The sequence below is a fragment of the Rhinoraja longicauda genome, chromosome 13 (genome assembly GCF_053455715.1).
Source record: "Rhinoraja longicauda isolate Sanriku21f chromosome 13, sRhiLon1.1, whole genome shotgun sequence".
Classification (NCBI taxonomy): Eukaryota; Metazoa; Chordata; class Chondrichthyes; order Rajiformes; family Arhynchobatidae; genus Rhinoraja; species Rhinoraja longicauda.
This window is the reverse complement of record NC_135965.1, coordinates 14,386,688-14,408,497: the sequence shown is the minus strand read 5'-3', so window position 1 is coordinate 14,408,497 and position 21,810 is coordinate 14,386,688. Positions and strand designations below refer to the sequence as shown.

General features: G+C 40.2%; 1 protein-coding gene across 2 annotated transcripts in view; it reads right to left on the bottom strand.

Annotated features, from left to right (window-relative positions):
- Positions 1-21,810, bottom strand: part of u2surp (U2 snRNP-associated SURP domain containing) — a 76,846-nt gene that overhangs the window by 7,623 nt on the left and 47,413 nt on the right. For both annotated transcript variants that reach the window (XM_078410423.1, XM_078410424.1), the window contains exons 15-25: positions 21,054-21,216; positions 20,128-20,207; positions 17,660-17,747; positions 13,483-13,617; positions 13,238-13,294; positions 10,836-10,995; positions 7,849-7,944; positions 7,341-7,407; positions 6,568-6,748; positions 6,356-6,466; positions 5,403-5,536 (exon numbers count right to left, since the gene is read on the bottom strand). In XM_078410423.1, the coding sequence (XP_078266549.1) occupies positions 5,403-5,536; positions 6,356-6,466; positions 6,568-6,748; positions 7,341-7,407; positions 7,849-7,944; positions 10,836-10,995; positions 13,238-13,294; positions 13,483-13,617; positions 17,660-17,747; positions 20,128-20,207; positions 21,054-21,216 (1,272 nt within the window). The remainder of the gene's footprint in view (positions 1-5,402; positions 5,537-6,355; positions 6,467-6,567; positions 6,749-7,340; positions 7,408-7,848; positions 7,945-10,835; positions 10,996-13,237; positions 13,295-13,482; positions 13,618-17,659; positions 17,748-20,127; positions 20,208-21,053; positions 21,217-21,810) is intronic.

Here is a 21,810-nt window from a genome sequence, read left to right as displayed (position 1 = left end):
GGTGCACATTGGCACCAATGATATAGGTACAAAACGGGATGAGGTCCTACAAGGTGAATTTAGGGAGCTAGGAGATAAACTTAAAAGTAGGACCTCAAAGGTAATAATCTCTGGATTACTACCAGTGCCACGTGCTAGTCAGAGTAGAAATAGGAGGATATTACAGATGAATACGTGGCTTGAAAAATGGTGCATGGGGGAGGGATTCAAATTTCTAGGACATTGGAACCAGTTCTGGGGGAGGTGGGACCAGTACAAACAGGACGGTCTGCACCTGGGCTGGAATGGAACCAATGTCCTTGGGGGAGTGTTTGCTAGTGCTGTCGGGGAGGATTTAAACTAATATGGCTGGGGGATGGGAACAAGAGCAGAGAGACAGAGGGGTATAAAGTGAGGGTAGAAACAATAGGTAGCAAGGTGAAAAGTAAAAGTGGCAGGCAGACAAATCCAGGGCAAAAATCAAAAAGGACCACTTTGCAACATAATTATATAAGGGGCAAGAGTGTTATAAAAACAAGCCTGAAGGCTTTGTGTCTCAATGCAAGGAGTATTCGGAATAAGGTGGATGAATTAAATGTGGAGATAGTTATTAATGATTATGATATAGTTGGGATTACGGAGACATGGCTCCAGGGTGACCAAGGCTGGGAGCTCAACATCCAGGGATATTCTATATTCAGGCGGGATAGACAGAAAGGAAAAGGAGGTGGGGTAGCGTTGCTGGTTAGAGAGGAGATTAACGCAATGGAAAGGAAGGACATTAGCTCGGAGGATGTGGAATCGATATGGGTAGAGCTGCGAAACACTAAGGGGCAGAAAACGCTAGTGGGAGTTGTGTACAGGCCACCTAACAGCAGTAGTGAGGTTGGGGATGGCATCAAGCAGGAAATTAGAAATGCATGCACCAAAGGTGCAGCAGTTATAATGGGTGACTTCAATCTACATATAGATTGGGTGAACCAAACTGGCAGGGGTGCTGAGGAAGAGGATTTCTTGGAATGTTGGCGAGATGGTTTTCTAAACCAACATGTCGAGGAACCAACGAGAGAGCAGGCCATTCTAGACTGGGTATTGAGTAATGAGGAAGGGTTAGTTAGCAGTCTTGTTGTGCGAGGCCCCTTGGGCAAGAGTGATCATAATATGGTGGAGTTCTTCATTAGGATGGAGAGTGACAAAGTCAATACAGAAACAAGTGTTCTGAACTTAAAGAAAGGTAACTTTGAGGGTATGAGGCGTGAATTGTCCAAGATAGACTGGCAATTGATGCTGAAAGGGTTGACGGTGGACATGCAATGGAAGGCATTTAAAGGTCGCATGGATGAACTACAACAAGTGTTCATCCCAGTTTGGCAAAAGAACAAACCAGGAAAGGTAGTGCATCCGTGGCTAACAAGGGAAATCAAGGATAGTATTAAAACAAAAGATAAAGCATACAGATTAGCCAGAAAAAGTAGCATACCAGAGGACTGGGAGAAATTCAGAGTCCAGCAGAGGAGGACAAAGGGCTTAATTAGGAAAGGGAAAATAGATTATGAGGGGAAAACTGGCAAGGAACATAAAAACTGACTGCAAAAGCTTTTATAGATATGTGAAGAGAAAAAGATTAGTCAAGACAAATGTAGGTCCCTTGCAGTCGGAAACAGGTGAATTGATCATAGGGAACAAGGAGATGGCAGACCAATTGAACAAATACTTTGGTTCTGTCTTCACTAAGGAAGACATAAACCGTCTGCCGGAAATAGCGGGGGACCGGGGGACTAATGAGATGGAGGAACTGAGGGAAATCCAGGTTAGTCGGGAAGTGGTGTTAGGTAAATTAAATGGATTAAAGGCAGATAAATCCCCAGGGCCAGATAGGCTGCATCCCAGAGTGCTTAAGGAAGTAGCCTCAGAAATAGTGGATGCATTAGTGATAATTTTTCAAAACTCCTTAGATTCTGGAGTAGTTCCTGAGGACTGGAGGGTAGCTAATGTAACACCACTTTTTAAAAAGGGAGGGAGAGAGAAAACGGGGAATTATAGACCAGTTAGCCTAACATCGGTAGTGGGGAAAATGCTAGAGTCAGTTATTAAAGATGTGATAGCATCACATTTGGAAAGTGGTGAAATCATCGGACAAAGTCAGCATGGATTTACAAAAGGCAAATCATGTCTGACGAATCTTATAGAATTTTTCGAGGATGTAACTAGTAGAGTGGATAAGGGAGAACCAGTCGATGTGTTATATCTGGACTTTCAGAAGGCCTTCGACAAGGTCCCACATAGGAGATTGGTGTCCAAAATTAAAGCACACGGTATTGAGGGTTCAGTGTTAAGGTGGATAGAAAATTGGTTGGCGGACAGGAAGCAAAGAGTAGGAATAAACGGGTCCTTTTCGGAATGGCAGGCAGTGACTAGTGGGGTACCGCAAGGCTCAGTGCTGGGACCCCAGTTATTTACAGTGTATATTAATGATTTGGACGAGGGAATTGAATGCAACATCTCTAAGTTTGCGGATGACACGAAGCTGGGTGGCAGTGTTAGCTGCGAGGAGGATGCTAGGAGGCTGCAGTGTGACTTGGATAGATTAGGCAAGTGGGCAAATGCATGGCAGATGCAATATAATGTGGATAAATGTGAGGTTATCCACTTTGGCGGCAAGAACAGGAAAGCAGAGTATTACCTGAATGGCGAATGATTAGGAGAAGGGGAGATGCAACGTGACATGGGTGTCATGGTGCACCAGTCATTGAAAGCAAGCGTGCAGGTGCAGCACGCAGTGAAGAAAGCGAATGGTATGTTGGCATTCATAGCAAGAGGATTTGAGTTTAGGAGCAGGGAGGTGGAGCAGTTTAGGAGCAGGAGTTGTACAGGGCCTTGGTGAGACCACACCTGGAGTATTGTGTGCAGTTTTGGTCTCCTAATCTGAGGAAAGACGTTCTTGCCTTAGAGGGAGTACAGAGAAGGTTCACTAGATTGATCCCTGGGATGGCGGGACTTTCATATGAAGAAAGGCTGGATAGACTAGGCTTGTACTCGCTGGAATTTAGAAGACTGAGGGGGGATCTTATAGAAACATATAAAATTCTTAAGGGGTTGGAGAGGCTAGATGCGGGAAGATTGTTCCCGATGTTGGGGGAGTCCAGAACCAGGGGTCACAGCTTAAGGATAAGGGGGAAGTCTTTTAGGACCGAGATGAGAAAACATTTCTTCACACAGAGAGTGGCGAGTCTGTGGAATTCTCTGCCACAGAAGGTAGTTGAGGCCAGTTCATTGGCTATATTTAAGAGGGAGTTAGATGTGGCCCTTTTTGCTAAAGGGATCAGGGGGTATGGAGAGAAGGCAGGTACAGGTTACTGAGCTGGATGATCAGCCATGATCATATTGAATGGCGGTGCAGGCTCGAAGGGCCGAATGGCCTACTCCTGCACCTATTTTCTATGTTTCTAAAATGCTGGAGTAACTCAGCGGGTCAGGCAGCATCTCTGGAGAGAAGGAATGGGGGGCCTCGACCCGAAACATCACCCATTCCTTCTCCCCAGAGATGCTGCCTGAACCGCTGATTTAGTCCAGCAGTTGTGTCTACCTTCGGGTAAATGCACAGTCTTTTACCCAGAGTTTGGGAATTGAGAATCAGAAGACATAGATTTAAGGCATGGACCGGGGGGGGGGGGGGGGGGGGGGAGAAGAGATTTAATAGCAATCCGAGGGGAGTTTGATTTTTCCCCCACTCAAAGGGTGGTGAACATATAAAACCATCTGCCAGAGGAGGTAGTTGAGGCGTCATATCCCAACATTTAACATTTAGACAGGTACATGGATTGGATAGGTTTAGAGGGATATGGGCCAAACACGGGTAGGTGGGACTAGTGTAGATAGGTAATGTTGGTTGCTTTTTCCCATTTGTTTTGAACAGATGACTCATACAAGTATTCTATGTTTCAATTCAATTGTACCTCATTCTTCTAAACTCCTGGAAGAATTGACGCCGTACACTTAATCTCTCACAGGAGGGAATACCGGTTCAGTCTAAGAATCAATCTTGTGAACCTTTGGTGCACTCCCTCTTTTGCAAGTTCTTAGCTAGGGAGATCAGGTCTGCACACAATATTTCAGACATGGTCTAACTAGGGTCTATATAACTGGAATGTGATAACTATGTTTTTGTACTCAAACCATTTTTCAATAAAAACCATCATATCATAACTACTTTATTTCCTCTATATCTGTTTGTATACAGGACATCCAGGTCTTTCTGAACACCAACATCTTTCATAACCTTATCTTTTAAAATACGTTTTTTTTTAAAATGTAGACGATTCCACTGTATTCTACATTATTTTCAACTGCCATTATTTTCAACTATTTATAAAATTTGTATTTTCTTGAAGTATCTCTACATTTTCACAGCCCACACCACAGTCAATTCTCCCGTCTGAATCTGAATTTAACTTTATCAAATCTTTTCCTTAGCTTCCACATTAATAGAAGCTTCTGTCTCACCTAATTTCTCTGTATAATTATTTTTTTGTTGAATCCTGAAACTTTACCAATCACAAAGCTATTGCTTCCCCCCTTGATTTAATACCACCTTTAATTTCTCTTGATAGCAATGGCGGGACTGCCTATGCAGTTTAAAAAAAGGGTTGATAAACTAAATGAAGAAATCCAAATAAAATTATCAAAGCGAACTATCCCTTTAGGACCCTTTTCCAATCACCCTCACTGGACTATATAATCCAATCCAATTCTGATCGTTTTTGGGTTTGGTAGATCACTTTTTATAGCCTTTCTGAAGTTAGGTGAGGGAGCTGTCACAAGCATTTCAAAACTTGATGCATCCACACATTTAATCTTTTATGAACTATTGGGAGCAATTATTATATTCATCCATGTACTTGTAAGTACATTTCAACAATAGTGCACAATTTCCACTGCCATCCATGTTTCTTTTGGTAGCTGTTTGAAAATGAAAACATTTAACACCCCCTCCTTCCCCAACTACATATTCCAACAACATTAATAGCTTGAACTTTCAAATGGAATAGTGAGTGCTCAAACTCTGAATAATTAAGTATCTTTTCACAAAAATGACATCTACGCCGATTTTAATTGCTGGGTTATTACTCTTCTTTGTTGCAATCTGCGATTAAATCAGCAATATGTAGCCAACCAGATTTAAACACACTGCTCAATGTCATGTAGTCATCTTCACTTGCAGCTTGGACTTTTTAGTATCTCTCTACCACACTAAATCTCTGAAATACAGAAAAACCCTCAACTGAAAAAACACAGCAGAGAGACAACCCAGAATGGACAGTAAATGTTCACACATCAAGAATAGAGCAATAACAAATTAAAAAGGAATGACTTTATGATAAGCATAACTTAAAATGCTTGAAAGTGATAAATGGAAATAATACCTTTCTTTGCCTGAAGGGGAGGAGGAGCTCTCTTTTTCTTTCCTATCTTTTACACGAAACTCAGATTTAATAACATCTTTCTCTTTGTCCTTTTTGTCACGTTCCCTTTCTCTTTCCAGTTCTTTCTCCTTCTCCTAAATGCAACACAAAATACTGAAGTTCAGGTTACAAGATTATGCTACTAAAGTAGCAGAGCACAAATAAAAAGAAAATCTAAAACATCACCAGACCAAGTACATGCAAATCAGCTTATGCTAAGAATACATTATGAGTCACAGAATGCATGGGGAATAAATACATTTACAGAGCTAAACAGTCAATCTCCATCTATAAAAGTTTATGCATGTCAAAAGTTACATTTGTAAATGAAATGTCAGATTATCAAACTGGCAGCCCACCATCATAATTTATAATTATACTCAGTAACTTAAAAGTCATGAGTTGAATAAATCAAATGAATCAATGGAATCCAGGTGAGACGCGCATGGCGAAAGAATCTCCGGCGAGCCGCAGCCCATATTAACGGCAGGCCTGGCTCACACGCCGGTGGTGGCAGAGGGCTCCCGAGATTTGCCACGGAGCTAAACGTCCCAGTCTGCGGACCACCGAGAGCAATCCGACGGGAAACCTCGAGAATGGAGGACCCGGCTTTCTCTCTATCCCTGTCTCTCTCTCTATCCATGTCTCTCTATCTATCCCACGCTCAAACCCTACCCCCCTCCCTACCTCTCCCTCGGTGGCACCTGCTGCCATGTGCAGCAGCAGGCCCAGATCGCCACTTCGAGATAAGATTGTTCGATTAATATTTGTAACTTCGTCAGCGCCAGAAACATAACTGTGTATTGCCTAGGTGAGGTCTGCTGTATGACTTTACTGGATTGTATGCAAAACAATGACAATAAAGTATCATCACATCATTAAACAAAAATTTAATGTGAATATGCTGGGCTTACCCGCTGAAGCAGCTTGTCTCTGTAATGTTCCACTTGCTCTTGCATGGTCTGGCCTGCCTTTTTAGGCCTTTTCCCAGATTCCAATTCATCTTGGAACTTCATTACTTTAAGCTTAAAAAAAAAAGTTAGTTTTCACAGACAGGCACTTTTACAATCAACTGTAAAATCATTTTGCTGAAAGCAGGTTGTTACAACACAAGAAATATCTGCACCTCTATTTCTCGAAGCTTTGCTCTCTTTTCTTCAGACATTTCTGAATACTTGAGAATAGGTCTGTGTTCTGATGTTTCTTCTTTGATTGGGTTAGTAAAATAAAGCAACTCTTCTGATCTGGACATTTGATCATCAATATCATCATCATCTTCATCATCACTTTCTTTTAATGTACCATCCCTGTTAATTACAGCACATTTTCCCATTGTAAGAGCATCAAAAATCAATAAGTGTTTTAAATTGCAGGACTATCAGGAATCAATAATTTACGAATTCCTGCTCTTCACACGTTTGGTGGATGTTATTTTATTTGAAACTACCCGGTTGCAATAGATTTAAACAGGTATTCATTTTGACTCCCAGTATAAATCTAGATGTTTAACAGTTATACACTCTGCATTGCAAGGGCAAATAACCAAACCTTCTTGTCACAAAGGAGAAAACCAATAAAAGGTTTAGTGTAAGGCTGATGCACATAATGCATGCCTTATGATCATCAAACCTCAAATACACACAACTCAAAAGCATTAATGCACTATGTACACATTTTTCCTTAAATTTAAATCTTGCAGCCTTGGCAAAATCATTAATATTTGCTGCATAGACAACAAATACTGCACAAGTTGAGGCCAGAGTACAATGCAGTGCCTAATTTGTTAAACTGATGAGATTTTAATGAATCATTCATAACATTTATAAACTGACTTTTGAAAGAAAATGTCACTCTTCCTACTAGCCTATCTGCATTATATCAAGCCAAAATTTCACATACGCTGGTTGTTCGTCTTCCTCTGATTCAGTTGGTTGGTCAAAGAGCTCCCATTTTGAAGTAGTAACAGCTGTAAGAAAAGTATGCTGTGTCACTCAAGGTAATAACCACCAATAAGGTGAATTTCACAGTATTGGAATTTAATATGAAAACATCTGCCCCACGTATTAAACAATAAACATTAAAAAGTCTTATGCATTCAAAATTACTGAATTTGAGACTTGAGGGAAATTCAGTTTAGCTAATAGTTTGATTAGTATGGGTGTCAGGGGTTAAGGGGAGAAGGCATGAGAATGGAGTTGAGAGGAGACGATGGATCGGCAATGGTTGAAAGGCGAAGTAGACTTGATGGGCCGAATGGCCTAATTCTGCTCCTATAACATGAATTTATGAATATCGGCTAGTTATGTTCACGTCAACATCAAAACCAGTGCAAGCTCTACATTATAAACCAAGTCCATCTACTGTGTACAGTAGAAAAATACTATGTTAATATTTATTTGAAACTTACCTTGTGATTCTAACTCAGCTTCATCAACTGCTTCCCATTTTGATGGGGCAACTTTAAAAACTGACTGAAACTTCTTTGAGTCTTCAAGGCCATCGACTGACAAAAGAAAGCTCATTTAGCAATCAAACACCATCAGATGAAATTTATAAATCAAGTTTTGATGTAAAACAAAGGCCCTTTTAATTCTGGAAGAGACTTTAGTATATCATACGAGCATTCTATATAGCAGATAATCAGTGAACAGAGACAGGGTCCAGGCATTACCCAACCTCTTTCAATCCAGTCTTCAGACTGGTTAGGAATAAGGGAAACGAGAGATATAGACAGTGATGTGGAGAGATAAAGAACAATGAATGAAAGAGATGCAAAAACAATGAAGGAAACAATATGCAGTTTGTAGGGTGAAAATGAGAAGCTAATGAGACTTGGGTGGGGGAGGGATATATATATATATAGAGAGAGAGAGAGAGAGAGAGGGAATGCCGTGTGGGGTACCGCAAGGTTCGGTGCTGGGACCCCAGCTATTTACGATATACATTAATGACTTAGACAAAGGGATTAAAAGTACCATTAGCAAATTTGCAGATGATACTAAGTTGGGGGGGTAGTGTGAATTGTGAGGAAGATGCAATAAGGCTGCAGGGTGACTTGGACAGGTTGTGTGAGTGGGCGGATACATGGCAGATGCAGTTTAATGTAGATAAGTGTGAGGTTATTCACTTTGGAAGTAAGAATAGAAAGGCAGATTATTATCTGAATGGTGTCAAGTTAGGAGGAGGGGGAGTTCAACGAGATCTGGGTGTCCTAGTGCATCAGTCAATGAAAGGAAGCATGCAGGTACAGCAGGCAGTGAAGAAAGCCAATGGAATGTTGGCCTTCGTAACAAGAGGAGTTGAGTATAGGAGCAAAGAGGTCCTTCTACAGTTGTACCGGGCCCTGGTGAGACCGCACCTGGAGTACTGTGTGCAGTTTTGGTCTCCAAATTTGAGGAAGGATATTCTTGCTATGGAGGGCGTGCAGCGTAGGTTCACTAGGTTAATTCCCGGAATGGCGGGACTGTCGTATGTTGAAAGGCTGGAGCGATTGGGCTTGTATACACTGGAATTTAGAAGGATGAGGGGGGATCTTATTGAAACATACAAGATAATTAGGGGATTGGACACATTAGAGGCAGATAACATGTTTCCAATGTTGGGGGAGTCCAGAACAAGGGGCCACAGTTTAAGAATAAGAGGTAGGCCATTTAGAACGGAGATGAGGAAGAACTTTTTCAGTCAGAGGGTGGTGAAGGTGTGGAATTCTCTGCCTCAGAAGGCAGTGGAGGCCAGTTCGTTGGATGCTTTCAAGAGAGAGCTGGATAGAGCTCTTAAGGATAGTGGAGTGAGGGGGTATGGGGAGAAGGCAGGAACGGGGTACTGATTGAGAGTGATCAGCCATGATCGCATTGAATGGCGGTGCTGGCTCGAAGGGCTGAATGGCCTACTCCTGCACCTATTGTCTATTGTCTATAAGTGAGAGAAATCAATATTCATCCCCCTGGGCTGCAAGCTGCCCAAGCGAAATATGAGATGCTGTTCCTCCAATTTGCGTTTAGCCTTACTCTGACAATGGGGGAGACCGAGGACAGAAAGATCTGCGTAGGAATGGGAAGGAGAATGAAAGTGTCCAGCAAATCAGGAGATCGGGTTGGTTCAGGTGGGCTGAGCGAAGGTGTTCCGCGAAACAATCGCTCAGTCTGCATTTGGTCTCGCCGATGTACAAGAGTCCACATCTTGAACAACGGATACAGTAGATGAGGTTGGAGGAGGTGCAAGTGAACCTCTGCCTAACCTGAAAGGACCATCGAGGTCCCTGGACAGAGTCGAGGGAGGAGGTAGAGCGACATGTGTTGCATCTTCTGCGGTTGCAGGGGAAGGTACCTAGGGAAGGGGTGGTTTGTGTGGAAAGGGATGAGTTAACCAGGGAGTTCTGAAAGGAATGGTCTCTGCAGAAGGCGGAAAGGGGTGGAGATGGGAAAACGTGGCTAGTGGTGGGATCCTATTGGAGGTGGTGGAAATTTTAGAGGGTTATGTGTTGTACGCGATGGCTGATACTGAGGAGACACGAGTGAGGGACTCATCAATGATGGGAGAGGGGAACCCCCGTTCCCTAAAGAATGAGGACATCTCCGATGTTCTAGTATGGAACACCTCATCTTGGGCGCAGATGCGGCATAGACGGAGGAATTGGGAAGTAGGGGATAGAGTCTTTGCAGGAAGCAGGGTGGGAAGAAGTGTCGTCGAGATAGTTGTGGGAGTCAGTGGGTTTGTAATAGACATCAGCCAATAGTCTATTTCCTGTGGTGGAGACTGTGAGATCAAAAAAAGGGAGGGAGGTGTCGAAGATGGTCCAAGTAAATTTGAGTGCAGGATGAAAATTGGTGGTGAAGTTGATGAAGTCCATGAGTTCTGGCCGCGATTGGATTACTGCGTGGAGCTCTGGTCATCACACTAAAAGGAGGAGCGATTCTGCACGGTACCCTCTCCTGTGAGAGGGGGCAAGATTAAGGTCCATAAAATTATGGTATCTAGATAGGGTAGGCTGCAAGAATTTTTCCCCCATTTCAGAGGAAGATAAAATTAGAGGACATAGATTTAGACCAAGGGGTAAGAGATCAAGAGGGAATCTCTCAGGATCTTTCTTTAATCCAAAGATTGGCAAGTACCTGGAATACAGTGCCTGAGAAAGTGGTGCAAGCAGTGTTGTTAAGAAGCACTTTAATTGAATGCTATGCGCCAAGTGCTGGAAGGTAGGATTAATACAGATGGGTGACCACTGATCGGCATGGATATGATGGGATGAATGGCCTGTTTCCATGCGGAAAGGCTAGGAAAATGTCAAAGTTACTGTTCTCTCTTCCTTCTCTTTAAAAGCAATTAATACTTACCAGGCATGGAGCAAGGTGACCAAATTGTATATACACAAGACATAAAATTAAAGCCACTTACTCGGAACCCCATCAAGGTCATCATCTAGCACCTTCATAGGTATACCATCTAAATCATCGATCACAACGCTCAAATCAATTGGAACTCCATCTACATCCTCCAATGGGGCACCATCAAATTCGTCCTCTACCAGTGTTCCATCAAGATCCTCAGGTTCTGGCTACCAAAAATAAGCACATTACCATAACCATCTTGGTTTTTACACATCAAACCTGCACGTTCTGTATCACAGAAGAGATTTTTTTTTCCTTGATTTTGTTAGAGTGCAGAATCTCATTCAGAGACAAAAAGCTCAAGAAGGTGATTAACCATCTGGGAGGGAGCTGCAATTGAATTTAAAGATGCCAGAGTTTAAATCTGAAACACACAAATGAGGGCTGATTGTAGATAACGAGGCCTCCCCATACACCACAAGAGAATAAGGTGATTAAAGGACTTTGACACATTACAAGTTTTAACTTCAGGATTACAGTTGCCTTCCTAATATGTCAAAGTTTTATTTTTAGGAGCAGCAAACAAAAAGGACAAAAAAATTCAAGGATTGAAGATCATGTACTTACATGCTTGTGGCATAGAGACAGCATTTTTGTCCATCGAGTCCACGGCAGCTCTCAGCAGAACAATTCTATCAGTCCCATTCCCCAGTTCATTATTTCCCTGTAGCACTATTCTCTCTCTTGACCATCCACTCCCCTTTTGATTCTTAATTTACACTCGGGCAATTTACAATAGCCAATTAATCTATCAACACATTCAATTCTATGTTAATTGGACATGGGGAAAGTATGGGTGCACAGGAGGAACCCAATGCATTCTTGAAGAGAATGTGCAACTTTTGTACTGATAGTACCTACAACAGGATGGGATCTAGATCTCCGAAACTACGAGGCAGTAGCACAAAGTTGTGCAACCATGCAGAAATTTAGAAAGGTAGCAAAATACAGATGTTCCACCCTATGGAGAGTTAATTCAAGATGGCAATTGATGGATTTTTGAACATTAGGGGAACCAAAGCTGTAGCGTTAGTAAAGCAAAGTGGCAGTGTGATAAAAGATAAGCCAAAATCTTACGGAATGTCAGAGGGGACCAAAGGAGCCAAATGGGAGACACCCAATTTTACATCTATTTCCTAAGTTGCAATGTAAAACATCTGCATAATTGAATGAAGTTAAAACAAGATGCCCATTCACACAAGCAACTTGGCTCAGTGATGTCTATTTCCACTCACCATCACCTCAATGAGACAAATATTTTTGCTGAGCAATCATATTCTAAAGAAAGCATGAAAAGTTATGCATAGGGGATAAAGGAAGGCCAAAAATGTGGGCTGATTTTATGTGAAAGAAATCAAAATTTAACACCTAAATCATTTCAACTGAGTTGTTTATAGGCACAATGCTTGTTCATTTGCGTTCAACCACTTGATACAAAAATCAATTTGCACTAATGATAAATCTTAACACTTTTTTTGCCAAAATTCCTTCAGTTAACAACTGCACTGCAAAGAGCAATACATTCCAAATTAAACACCTCTCGTTGCTCCTAAAGTGAATGGACAGCTCAAACACAAATCTTAATAATTTACATAAATTACAAGCTCACTTTACTTGTAAACCAGTTGCAAGAAAGAAACCTCTGGGGCTCACTTTGACAGAACAGAAAAACACAGAACTAAAACTTATATCGAACTTAATTGACACAATTGGAATGCTAAAGAGTTTTGGTTCCTGTTTAAAGAACAGGAGAAGCTCAGTAATATTAGAACTGAAAGCTCAGAATTATACGTAATTCATTAATAGATTGGAGCTCATTCCCTGGGAGAGAGATACCCAAGCGACATATTCTGGTGAAAGCTTAGACATGAAAATATTATTCACTTCCCTTCACAGGTGCAGCCTGACCTGTCGAGTTTTTCTTTTTTGTTTTAGACTTGCATCAAGGTAAGATTATGAAAGCGGTAAAATCAAGATATGATTATGAAAGAGTTTGATAGGTAGTAGTTTGCATTTGAGGGCATGCACAAATCTAAGAGCATGGAGAGCCACTAATTACTTTAACAGAACTAAAAGCTAAACATTTTATTCCAACGGTTAAAATATAGAACATGCCATTATTGCAGGGAGAAGTGGACAATCATAGTTTATATATATTGAAATATTAGGAAGATGGAAGAGGATAACAGAGGGGTATTTTTGAGGGGACCCAAACAACAAGCATACACTAACGAGGGGGGTAGATATTTTGCAGCTGTGTAGGCCCAGAAAGAAACGAGGAAACAGAAAATTAACTTAATTTTGGCAATTAAAATATAAAAATACCATGGAATACAATAATAACCAGCACATAACACCTCATTGTGAAAAGACGAGGCACAGATAAAATACATGGATTACATGGACTACCTGTCGCTTAGAAACTTCTTTAATTTCTTCAACCTCCACAGGCCCAAGGTAGATATTCTAGGGATTAATGAGGAATGGTGTCAACAGAAGTGAAAAATTAAATCAAAGAACATTTACACATTTTCATTAGTTCTGTTCACCACAAAACAAGATGTAACAAGCATTTTTTTAAATTTTAAAATAAAAAATTCTGTAGGTTGCAATATTTAAACAGAGGAAGAAAACATCCAATCATTAGTATATACCTGAGGTTTGCAGAGTTCTTTACTTTCCTCTTCGAGATCTACAAGTCCAAGAAAGATATTTTGTAGTTTAATGAGGAATGGGTCAGGATAAACTGTCCAATCTTCCCATGCTCTAAAGCAACCCATTACTCTTTGCTGCAAAACAAATTAGAATATTTAAATATATTGCTAACAGCATTGATTACCAAACTAAGACGACAGTTGCGAGAGTTATTTTAAAATATGTATATGATTTAGATTTGGAACTATTTTTTAAACACTGCGCCTTTGCCTCATATTCAGATTGAATTTTTGTCTTTCAATTTTCTGACCTTTGGGGAGTTTCCTTCATCTCAACTTGCTGCATCTTTTCATTTTGTTTGCTGAATGAACACATTCTTGTTTCTCTGACCTTCAAAACTGACCATCTCAGTATTGTACACAAACAGAATACCCAAATCAGCTCTGGCAGATTCACAAAGCCTTAAAGAAGTCTTTACAAATATTTATTTCCTGACTACTCTTCACTTCTTCCTTTATTTATGCCTTAAGCCCCGACGGGGAGAGTCAGACACAGCACGAAATACAAACATAATCAGGTCTTATGTTGTGATCCAGATACAGATACTGTTCCTGTATTAGCTAACAGAGGCAGGTACCATGCCCAACTTTTTCCCCTTGCTAACCCAAGGAAACCCGAAGGCATAATTTAGGGCCCTTACGAGAAACCTGACTGAAGCCACCTAACTCAGCACAATCTGGGATCAACCGTAGGACTTCAGGTTTGTGTCATATCTATTCACTGGACAAACTTGCTCAGCCATTAATCAAGACCTAGTGACTCCTTAGATAGCTTTGTGACAGCTCTATAGTTTAATTAATAAAAATACACAGCAAAATCTCGAATATTAACCAAAGTATGCTGCTCATCTTTATAAATTTAGCACATTTTGACAAATTCTCAAGAAGACCAAAATGTGCATAACTATTAAATGGGGATTAAAAGCAATGGATTTTACTTAAAATAGGTTAAGCAGCAATTAATTTTACGTAACGTTTTGACACCAAATTAGAGTCATAGACATACAGCACAGAAGCAGGCCCTTCTCTAAGATCACCCTTCAGACTCCTATGCTCCAAGGATTATGTCTGAGTCTGCCTAACCTCTCTCTATAACTCAGTCCAGAGTTCTGGCAATATCCGTGTACATTTTTCTGCATTTTTTCCAGCTCAATAACATCTTTCCTATATCAAGATAATCAATACTCACACAATACTCCAAGTGTGGCGTCACTAATATCTTGTACAACTGCAACATAATATCCCAACTTCTATACTCAATACAAACTAAAAGCCAGTGTGACAAATGCCCTCTTATTCACACTGTCCACCCGTGGTGCTGCAATACTATACTCCCATGTCTTTCTGTTTTACAACACTCTCCATATCCCTAACATTCAATGTGAAAGTCCTGCCCTGATTTGACGTCCCAAAATATAACTCCATGTACTTACCTGAATTAAACTCCATTTGCCTCGGTCTACTTACCCAGCTGATCAAGATCCCACTGTATTTCCTGATAATCACCTTGATTGTCTACAATACTGCTTATTTTTGTGTCACCTGCAAACTTACTAACCATATTTTGTACATTTTCATCCAAATCATTGATATAGATGACATACCATTACTCATGCGGCTCCAGTCTGATATACATCCTTCCACCATCACCCTCTGCTTCCTACCATCATGGCAATTATCTTTCAATAGCTCACTGCCCTTGGATTCCATGCAATCTAACCATCCAGAATAATTTACCATGTAGGACCAACACCTTGTTGAAGTCCATGTAGACACTGTCTCTGATCCACACTCATCTACTTCGTCACTGCTTTAAAAATCTCAAATTTGTGAGAAACGATCTCCCAAGGACAAAGCCATGCTGACTATCCCAAATCAACCAGTCTTTCCAAATGCATGTCTACCTTATCCCTCAGAATACCCTCCAATAATTTACCTTGGAGCAGGTAGCAGGCTTACTGGTCTATAGTTCCCAGGGCTTTCTGTGTAGTCCTTCTCAAATAAAGTCACATTAGCCACACTCCAGCCTTCCACCCGTGGATAACAATAATGCAAAATCTCAGCTAGGGCCTCCGCAATTTCTTCTCCATCTTCCTCGTGTCCCTGGATATACCTGATCAGGCCATCACATATATTCATACAATTTATACAATTGAAGGCAACCAATATCACCTCAACTGTAGAACAGACACTTCACCCAATAATGTCCAGGCCAAACATGATGCCAAGTTAAACTAACATCCTCTGCCTGCACGAGATCCATTTCTCTCCATGCCTTGCATATCCATGTACTTAACTAAGCCTCTTAAATGTTACTATCGTATTTGCCTCCACCATCACCCCAGCAGCGCATCCCAGGAGCTCAGTGCATTGGAAAAACTTGCCATGCACATCTCCTTTAAATTTTGCCCCTTCTCTAGTCTTTGACATTTCCACCCTGGGTAAAAGATTCTGATGGTCTACCCTATCTATGCCTTAGATAATTATTATGTACTTCAAAACTCACATCTTCTGTGGGGTCAAACATACATATCCATTTTGATCTTTGAGGGATTCTATACTTTCCCTTGTTACTCCTTTGCCCTTCATATACCTATAAAACCTCTTTGGATTCCTCTTTGTCTTCTCTGCCAAAGCTCTCTTATATACCCTTTTTGCCCTTTGATTTCCTTCTCAAATATACTCCTATATTCCCAATACCCCTCCAGGGATTCAATGATCCCAGCTGCTGAACCATGACTCCTTTTTTTCTGACCCGAGCCTCAATATTTCATCATCCAGGGTTCCCTACAGCTGCCGGCCATGTCCTCACAAATCGCAAATCTTGAACGCTCGTTATCTCACTTTTTAAACTCTTCCACTTGCTATGGTCACAGATCCCAAAGTGCTCTGCATCTAACACCTCAGACACTTGCCCTGCACTATTGCACAAGTAGGGCCCTCTATATATTGGCCACAGAAACTTTCATGAACACACTCAAATACCATCCCATTTAAGCCTCGGCATTCTGGCAGGCCCAGTCTATATTAGGAAAAATAAAATCCCCTACCATGAGCAGTCATCGCCACTAGAACATTATAGCCTTTTGCAGAAACGTGGTTGGGGATGGACATGACTGGCAGTTTAATGTTCTGCAGTACAATGTTCTGCAGTACAGATGAGATATAGATGATGGAAAGAGTTTTGCATTTTTGATTGAGAACATCATGGCAGAAATCAGAAATGGACTCCCTCAGCACATCTGTTCTTCTAATTCCAGTTGACTATTTGGGGGACTATAGGCCAAAGTTAACATGATGATGAACCCTTCCTAATTTCCCGGCTCCATCCAGAGGGCCTCACTGGATTGACCCCTCAATAATTTCATTTGGGACTTTTGCCATGCTTTCTTTAATCAAAATGCAACTCCCCATCCTCTCTTTCCACCACTTCTAAACTGTCTGTAGCATCTATACCACAGAACATTAAGCTGCTAGTCCTGTCTGTCTCCTAGCCATGTTTCTGTAATGGCTTTAATATGCTAGCTCCATGTACCTATTCATGTCCTGAGATCAGTCTTTTCCATCAGGTCTCTTGCATTGAAATTAATGTAATATAATCCAACAGTCCTTGCTTGCTTGTTGCTGTGTCTTGTCCACAGAATCTGATGCCACTGACCTCCATCAACTTCCAGCTCATCTGCCTCACTACTGCTTTGGATCACAACTCCCACCAATCTAGTTTAAAACCTCCCGAGTGGCACTGGAAAACCTGCCTGCCAAGATATTGGTCCCGCTCCAGTTTAGGTGCAACCCGTCCCTCTTGCACAGGTCACCTCTGCCCCAAAAGATATCTCAATGATCCAAGTACCTGAATTCCTGCCCCTACACCACCTCATCAGCCATATTTCATGTTGTCCTATTCACACCATCACGAGCAAACTGTTTCAACTTTAGTAACAAGATCTAATATACAGTACCACTAATGGTTAAATCTCATATTTACTTAAGAATTAAGTTTTTTTAAAGTTGAAATAAAAGTAAAAATGTCCTGTTTAAGTACATTATGTAATTGATTAGTTGTGATATTTCAAAATGATCATGACCATAAAAGCAAATAGCACATGGTAGCTATTACCTTGAAATTCTCAGACTGTAAGTGACCTTGAATTGACTTGTAAGTTGCATTAAGGTTTGCAAATATCTGGCACAGCTTACATTCAAAACTGCGAGAGAAGCAGAAATTTTATTTTCTGGAATAAATTAAATTTTGGTAAAATACAAGAAACATATCTACAAGAAACATTAACATGTTTGAAGAAGGGTCTCGAGCTGAAACGTCACCTTTCCATGCTCTCCAGACATGCTGCTTGACCCGCAGAGTTACTCCAGCACTGTCATATATTTTTGTAAATGAGCATCTGCAGTTCCTTGATTCTATATTCTAAACATATCTACTAATTTTTGCTGGGCTTAAAAAATAAACTGTTTAACTTGATTTGCAATGTAACAAATTGTGAAAAACACCATGAGATTTCATTAAATTCAACAGCTTGGGTGGAATCCTATCCAAAGATTCTAAATTCCAACAATAACTTAAATTCCCCTTAAACAAGTCTTTCCTGAATCATAAATCTGTATTTTCAAGAATGCGCTTCACACTAAGCAGCCCAGCAGTAGAGTTGCTGCCCAACAGTGCCAGAGATCTGGTTCGATCCTGACAGCGAGTGTTGTCTGTAAGGAGTTTGTACGTTCTCCCAGTGACCCGTGTAGGTTTTCTCCTGGTGCTCTGGTTTCCTCCCACACTTCAAAGATGTACAGGTTTGTAGGCTAATTGGATTGGTAAATTTGTAAATTGGCCCTATTGTGTGTAGGATAATGTTAGCACGTGGAGATCACTTGTCAGCACGGACTTGGTGGGCCGACAGATCTGTTTCTGCGCTGTATCTCTAAACTAAAATGAATATGTTCTGACTTCTGTTGGCTGGTTTAACACTACTCTTGGCAGTTCCCCTTCTGTCTAAAATGTTTACAATATTTCTTTGTGAAGAATGTCAAAGATTTTGTCTGAAGTATTTAAAAAAAAACAATTTTCCATGGTCTAGGAATATTACAATTTTTTAACTTATTTATTTACAGGATGTGGGAGAAACTGGCAGACCAAAAAACTTAATGGCCATTCCTATTGCCATGATTGCTAGCAAGTCTCCTAAATGTCCCCAAAGGTAGTGGTTGCCCTCTTGAACAATTGCAGTCTTTGCTGCACTCTCAGTGCTGTTGAATGCAGGTAATTGGCAGGTGACTGACACATGTTTTTGATGTTATTTTGACCAGCTTTTCAGAGCAACAGGACAACTGCATCATTGGTGATGGTGAAATTGTTCATCGTAAACTTTACAGTGTCTTCAAAGATCCCTCAACACTAAAGATATAAAATATAACAAATGCACCCAATGGCCACGTACTAAAAAATACTTTCAGGTTGTGAAGACCTGCTGTTTTGACACTCGAGTGTCAGAACATGCTTAACAGCTGCATTAAAGCTTCTGCAAAATAAATACAAGGTCCACAGTATTCATTGAATGAACCCAACAAAGACACTAATATCACATCAAATAATATTTTTATGTTCCGACTGGGAAATATGCAAGAACATTTCTGAAGATAATTAGAGGAGGGTTTCTGAACCTGATGATACATTCTTGAACAGATTATACTCCCATCTAGAATTTAACCCTTAATTTAACTCTCTATATTCTTCTCCCCCCTCCCCCAATTGTAGAACCTTCTGAAATTTCCTTGTACTATCAGCATGAATTTCAAAGACCTCTACTGCTCAATACCTACGTGTTCATTGCTTCATAAAACTCGAAAATATCAAAGTATACATACAGTATTTTAGGAATACAAATGCAATTACACTACTTTAAACAGGGCATTTTATAAAACTGTTCTGGGAAATATATTTTCTATTTACTAATAACACAGTGAATGAGCCGAATCATGCTGGCTGCTTGCCAAGAATTGTAAAGGGAAATATCAGTAGTCAATAGAGCATGCCTCAGGAAATATCAGATGTTCACACATGCAGCCAAACATTCTCATGATCATCTACTGGAGCATCAAACTGTCCATTTCACTCAGAGCTCAGCAGTGAATCCTACAGCAAAATAGCGACTTACTAAAGAATGGCAAGATGCACTTTCCATCCACCCTCAGCTTTATGCCAGTGAGGGTGGTGTACAAATTACAACTACATTCATTTGGATGGGAACAATGACCATGTGGTAAACGCAGTTAATATATTACTTATTACACTTCATTTTGATTAAGCTATGTTTTAATTCAATTTAAATTAGTTTGCTACATTTTTAATTTGCATGCTTTTTAATCATTTATATCATTTCAATAGTCAACATCAGAGCTGGTAAAAACTTCTTCAACAGCCTTAAGAGGCAACATGCTGTCAGGAATGTTCACATCCAGAAAAATCCAAATGTAAATGGATCCCTTTGAAAGTGATTCTGGAGAATTAGCTGGGTCTGGACTGATTCAGCACTATGGATAATATGGTGAAAATTAAATTAACTAACCGTGCATACTTACTATTTTCTATAATACGAAGCATTTGCAACTTTAGCTGATGAATTGTACAATACATCTGACACCAAATAAAGCCTGGCAATCTGCAACAGAAGAAATACATTGCTCAAGATACCAGCATCTATAATCTCGTGCCTCCAGAAATAAGTGTGAATTTTCTTTCAAAGTGATATCTCTGGTTTCAAACATAATGTTGTGGCACATACATGGAGCATAATAAAAGTACTGGCAGACAACCACAATGCTCTTCAATTCTCAAGTGTTTGAAAGCACATACATCGACTCTGTTAATGCCTCAAAATCAACCAGAAACTAGCAAAATTGGACTGGAGTATGCCCAGCGTCCGAGTCTCCACAGCTTTCACAAGGACAGTGGTCGTCTGCTAATACTTGATCACTTCTTTACTTAGCTGGAACTAAGCCACACTATTTCATTGCAAAACTTTGGATTTTACTTCTTAGTTGCTACAGATAAAGTTAATGAAACAAAACTCACCTGGAACCAAGCAAGAGTCGAGATCAAATTGGCTATTGAAAAGTCACTGAATCATCCAAAACAAATGATAATGAAATCTAGAGGTGTATCATGGATTGGCTGCTCTTTTACCCACAAATTTTAAGTAATCATTTAGGAGCAAGTGAAGTTAATGCCAAGCAAAATCTCACTCTTCAATCACTTACCAACATTGTGCCACCTGGTGGCCTTATTCTATGCAGACTGCCATTCTGAGCACAATGCAAGACCAAGATATCTGAGGTCAAAGTAAGTTTATCCATGCACAAAATATCAGAGTATCATGTAGGTGAAGCATCCAGATAAGAATTTGACAGCTACTAATAATACAACAAAAACCCAAAACCTGCTAGCCAAAGAATAGTTCAAAGGACATTTCAGCATTGTGCAATATATCCAACAGTTAGATACAAACCTTCTTCGGCAATGGAGTTTTTAAAATGGACAAAGATTCTGCAATACATTCCACAATTTCTTCAGCAGCCTCAGCATGATTCAGGCAGAACACCATAGCATCACCAACATCGTTTTTTCGAGGGGTCAGTCCACGCAACAGCTCTTCCAATTTATCCCTTTGACTTGAATAAAAGTTATTGCATTACAATACAAATAATAATTTAAAAACCTAGGAGTACAGTATCAATAAATGTGTTGAGCAATTTTATAATTGCACATTATCAGAAATCAGTGGATATTTTGGTCTTGTGAAAGTAACAAATTAAGGATTACATGGTACCACAGAGAACGACCAACTTCCAGCTTTTTTAATGAAGCTTTCCTTAAAACTGCTGGCTGATCTCTCAAGATGTGCATTGAAAAAGGCCAGGAATTGAAAAAGATTGCAATCCCAGCGATTTGACCATTACCAAAATATATTTTAAAGATTCAATTAAAAGAATCCTGCTATATTCTTTCACAAGCATTTTATAGTGTTATATAAAGTGGTATATATATATATATATATATATATATATATATATATATATATATATATATATATCTATATACATGCACACATCCTGTATGTTTGTCTCCCCCCCATCCCATATGTTTGTCCTGTATTTTTCGTGCGGTTTCATCCGGGGGAAAAAACGGTACACGGTAACGCGACAATTTTAGGCCCAACTTACACATCATTGTCCTGGGGAGTATTTAACACAAGTTTCATTCAA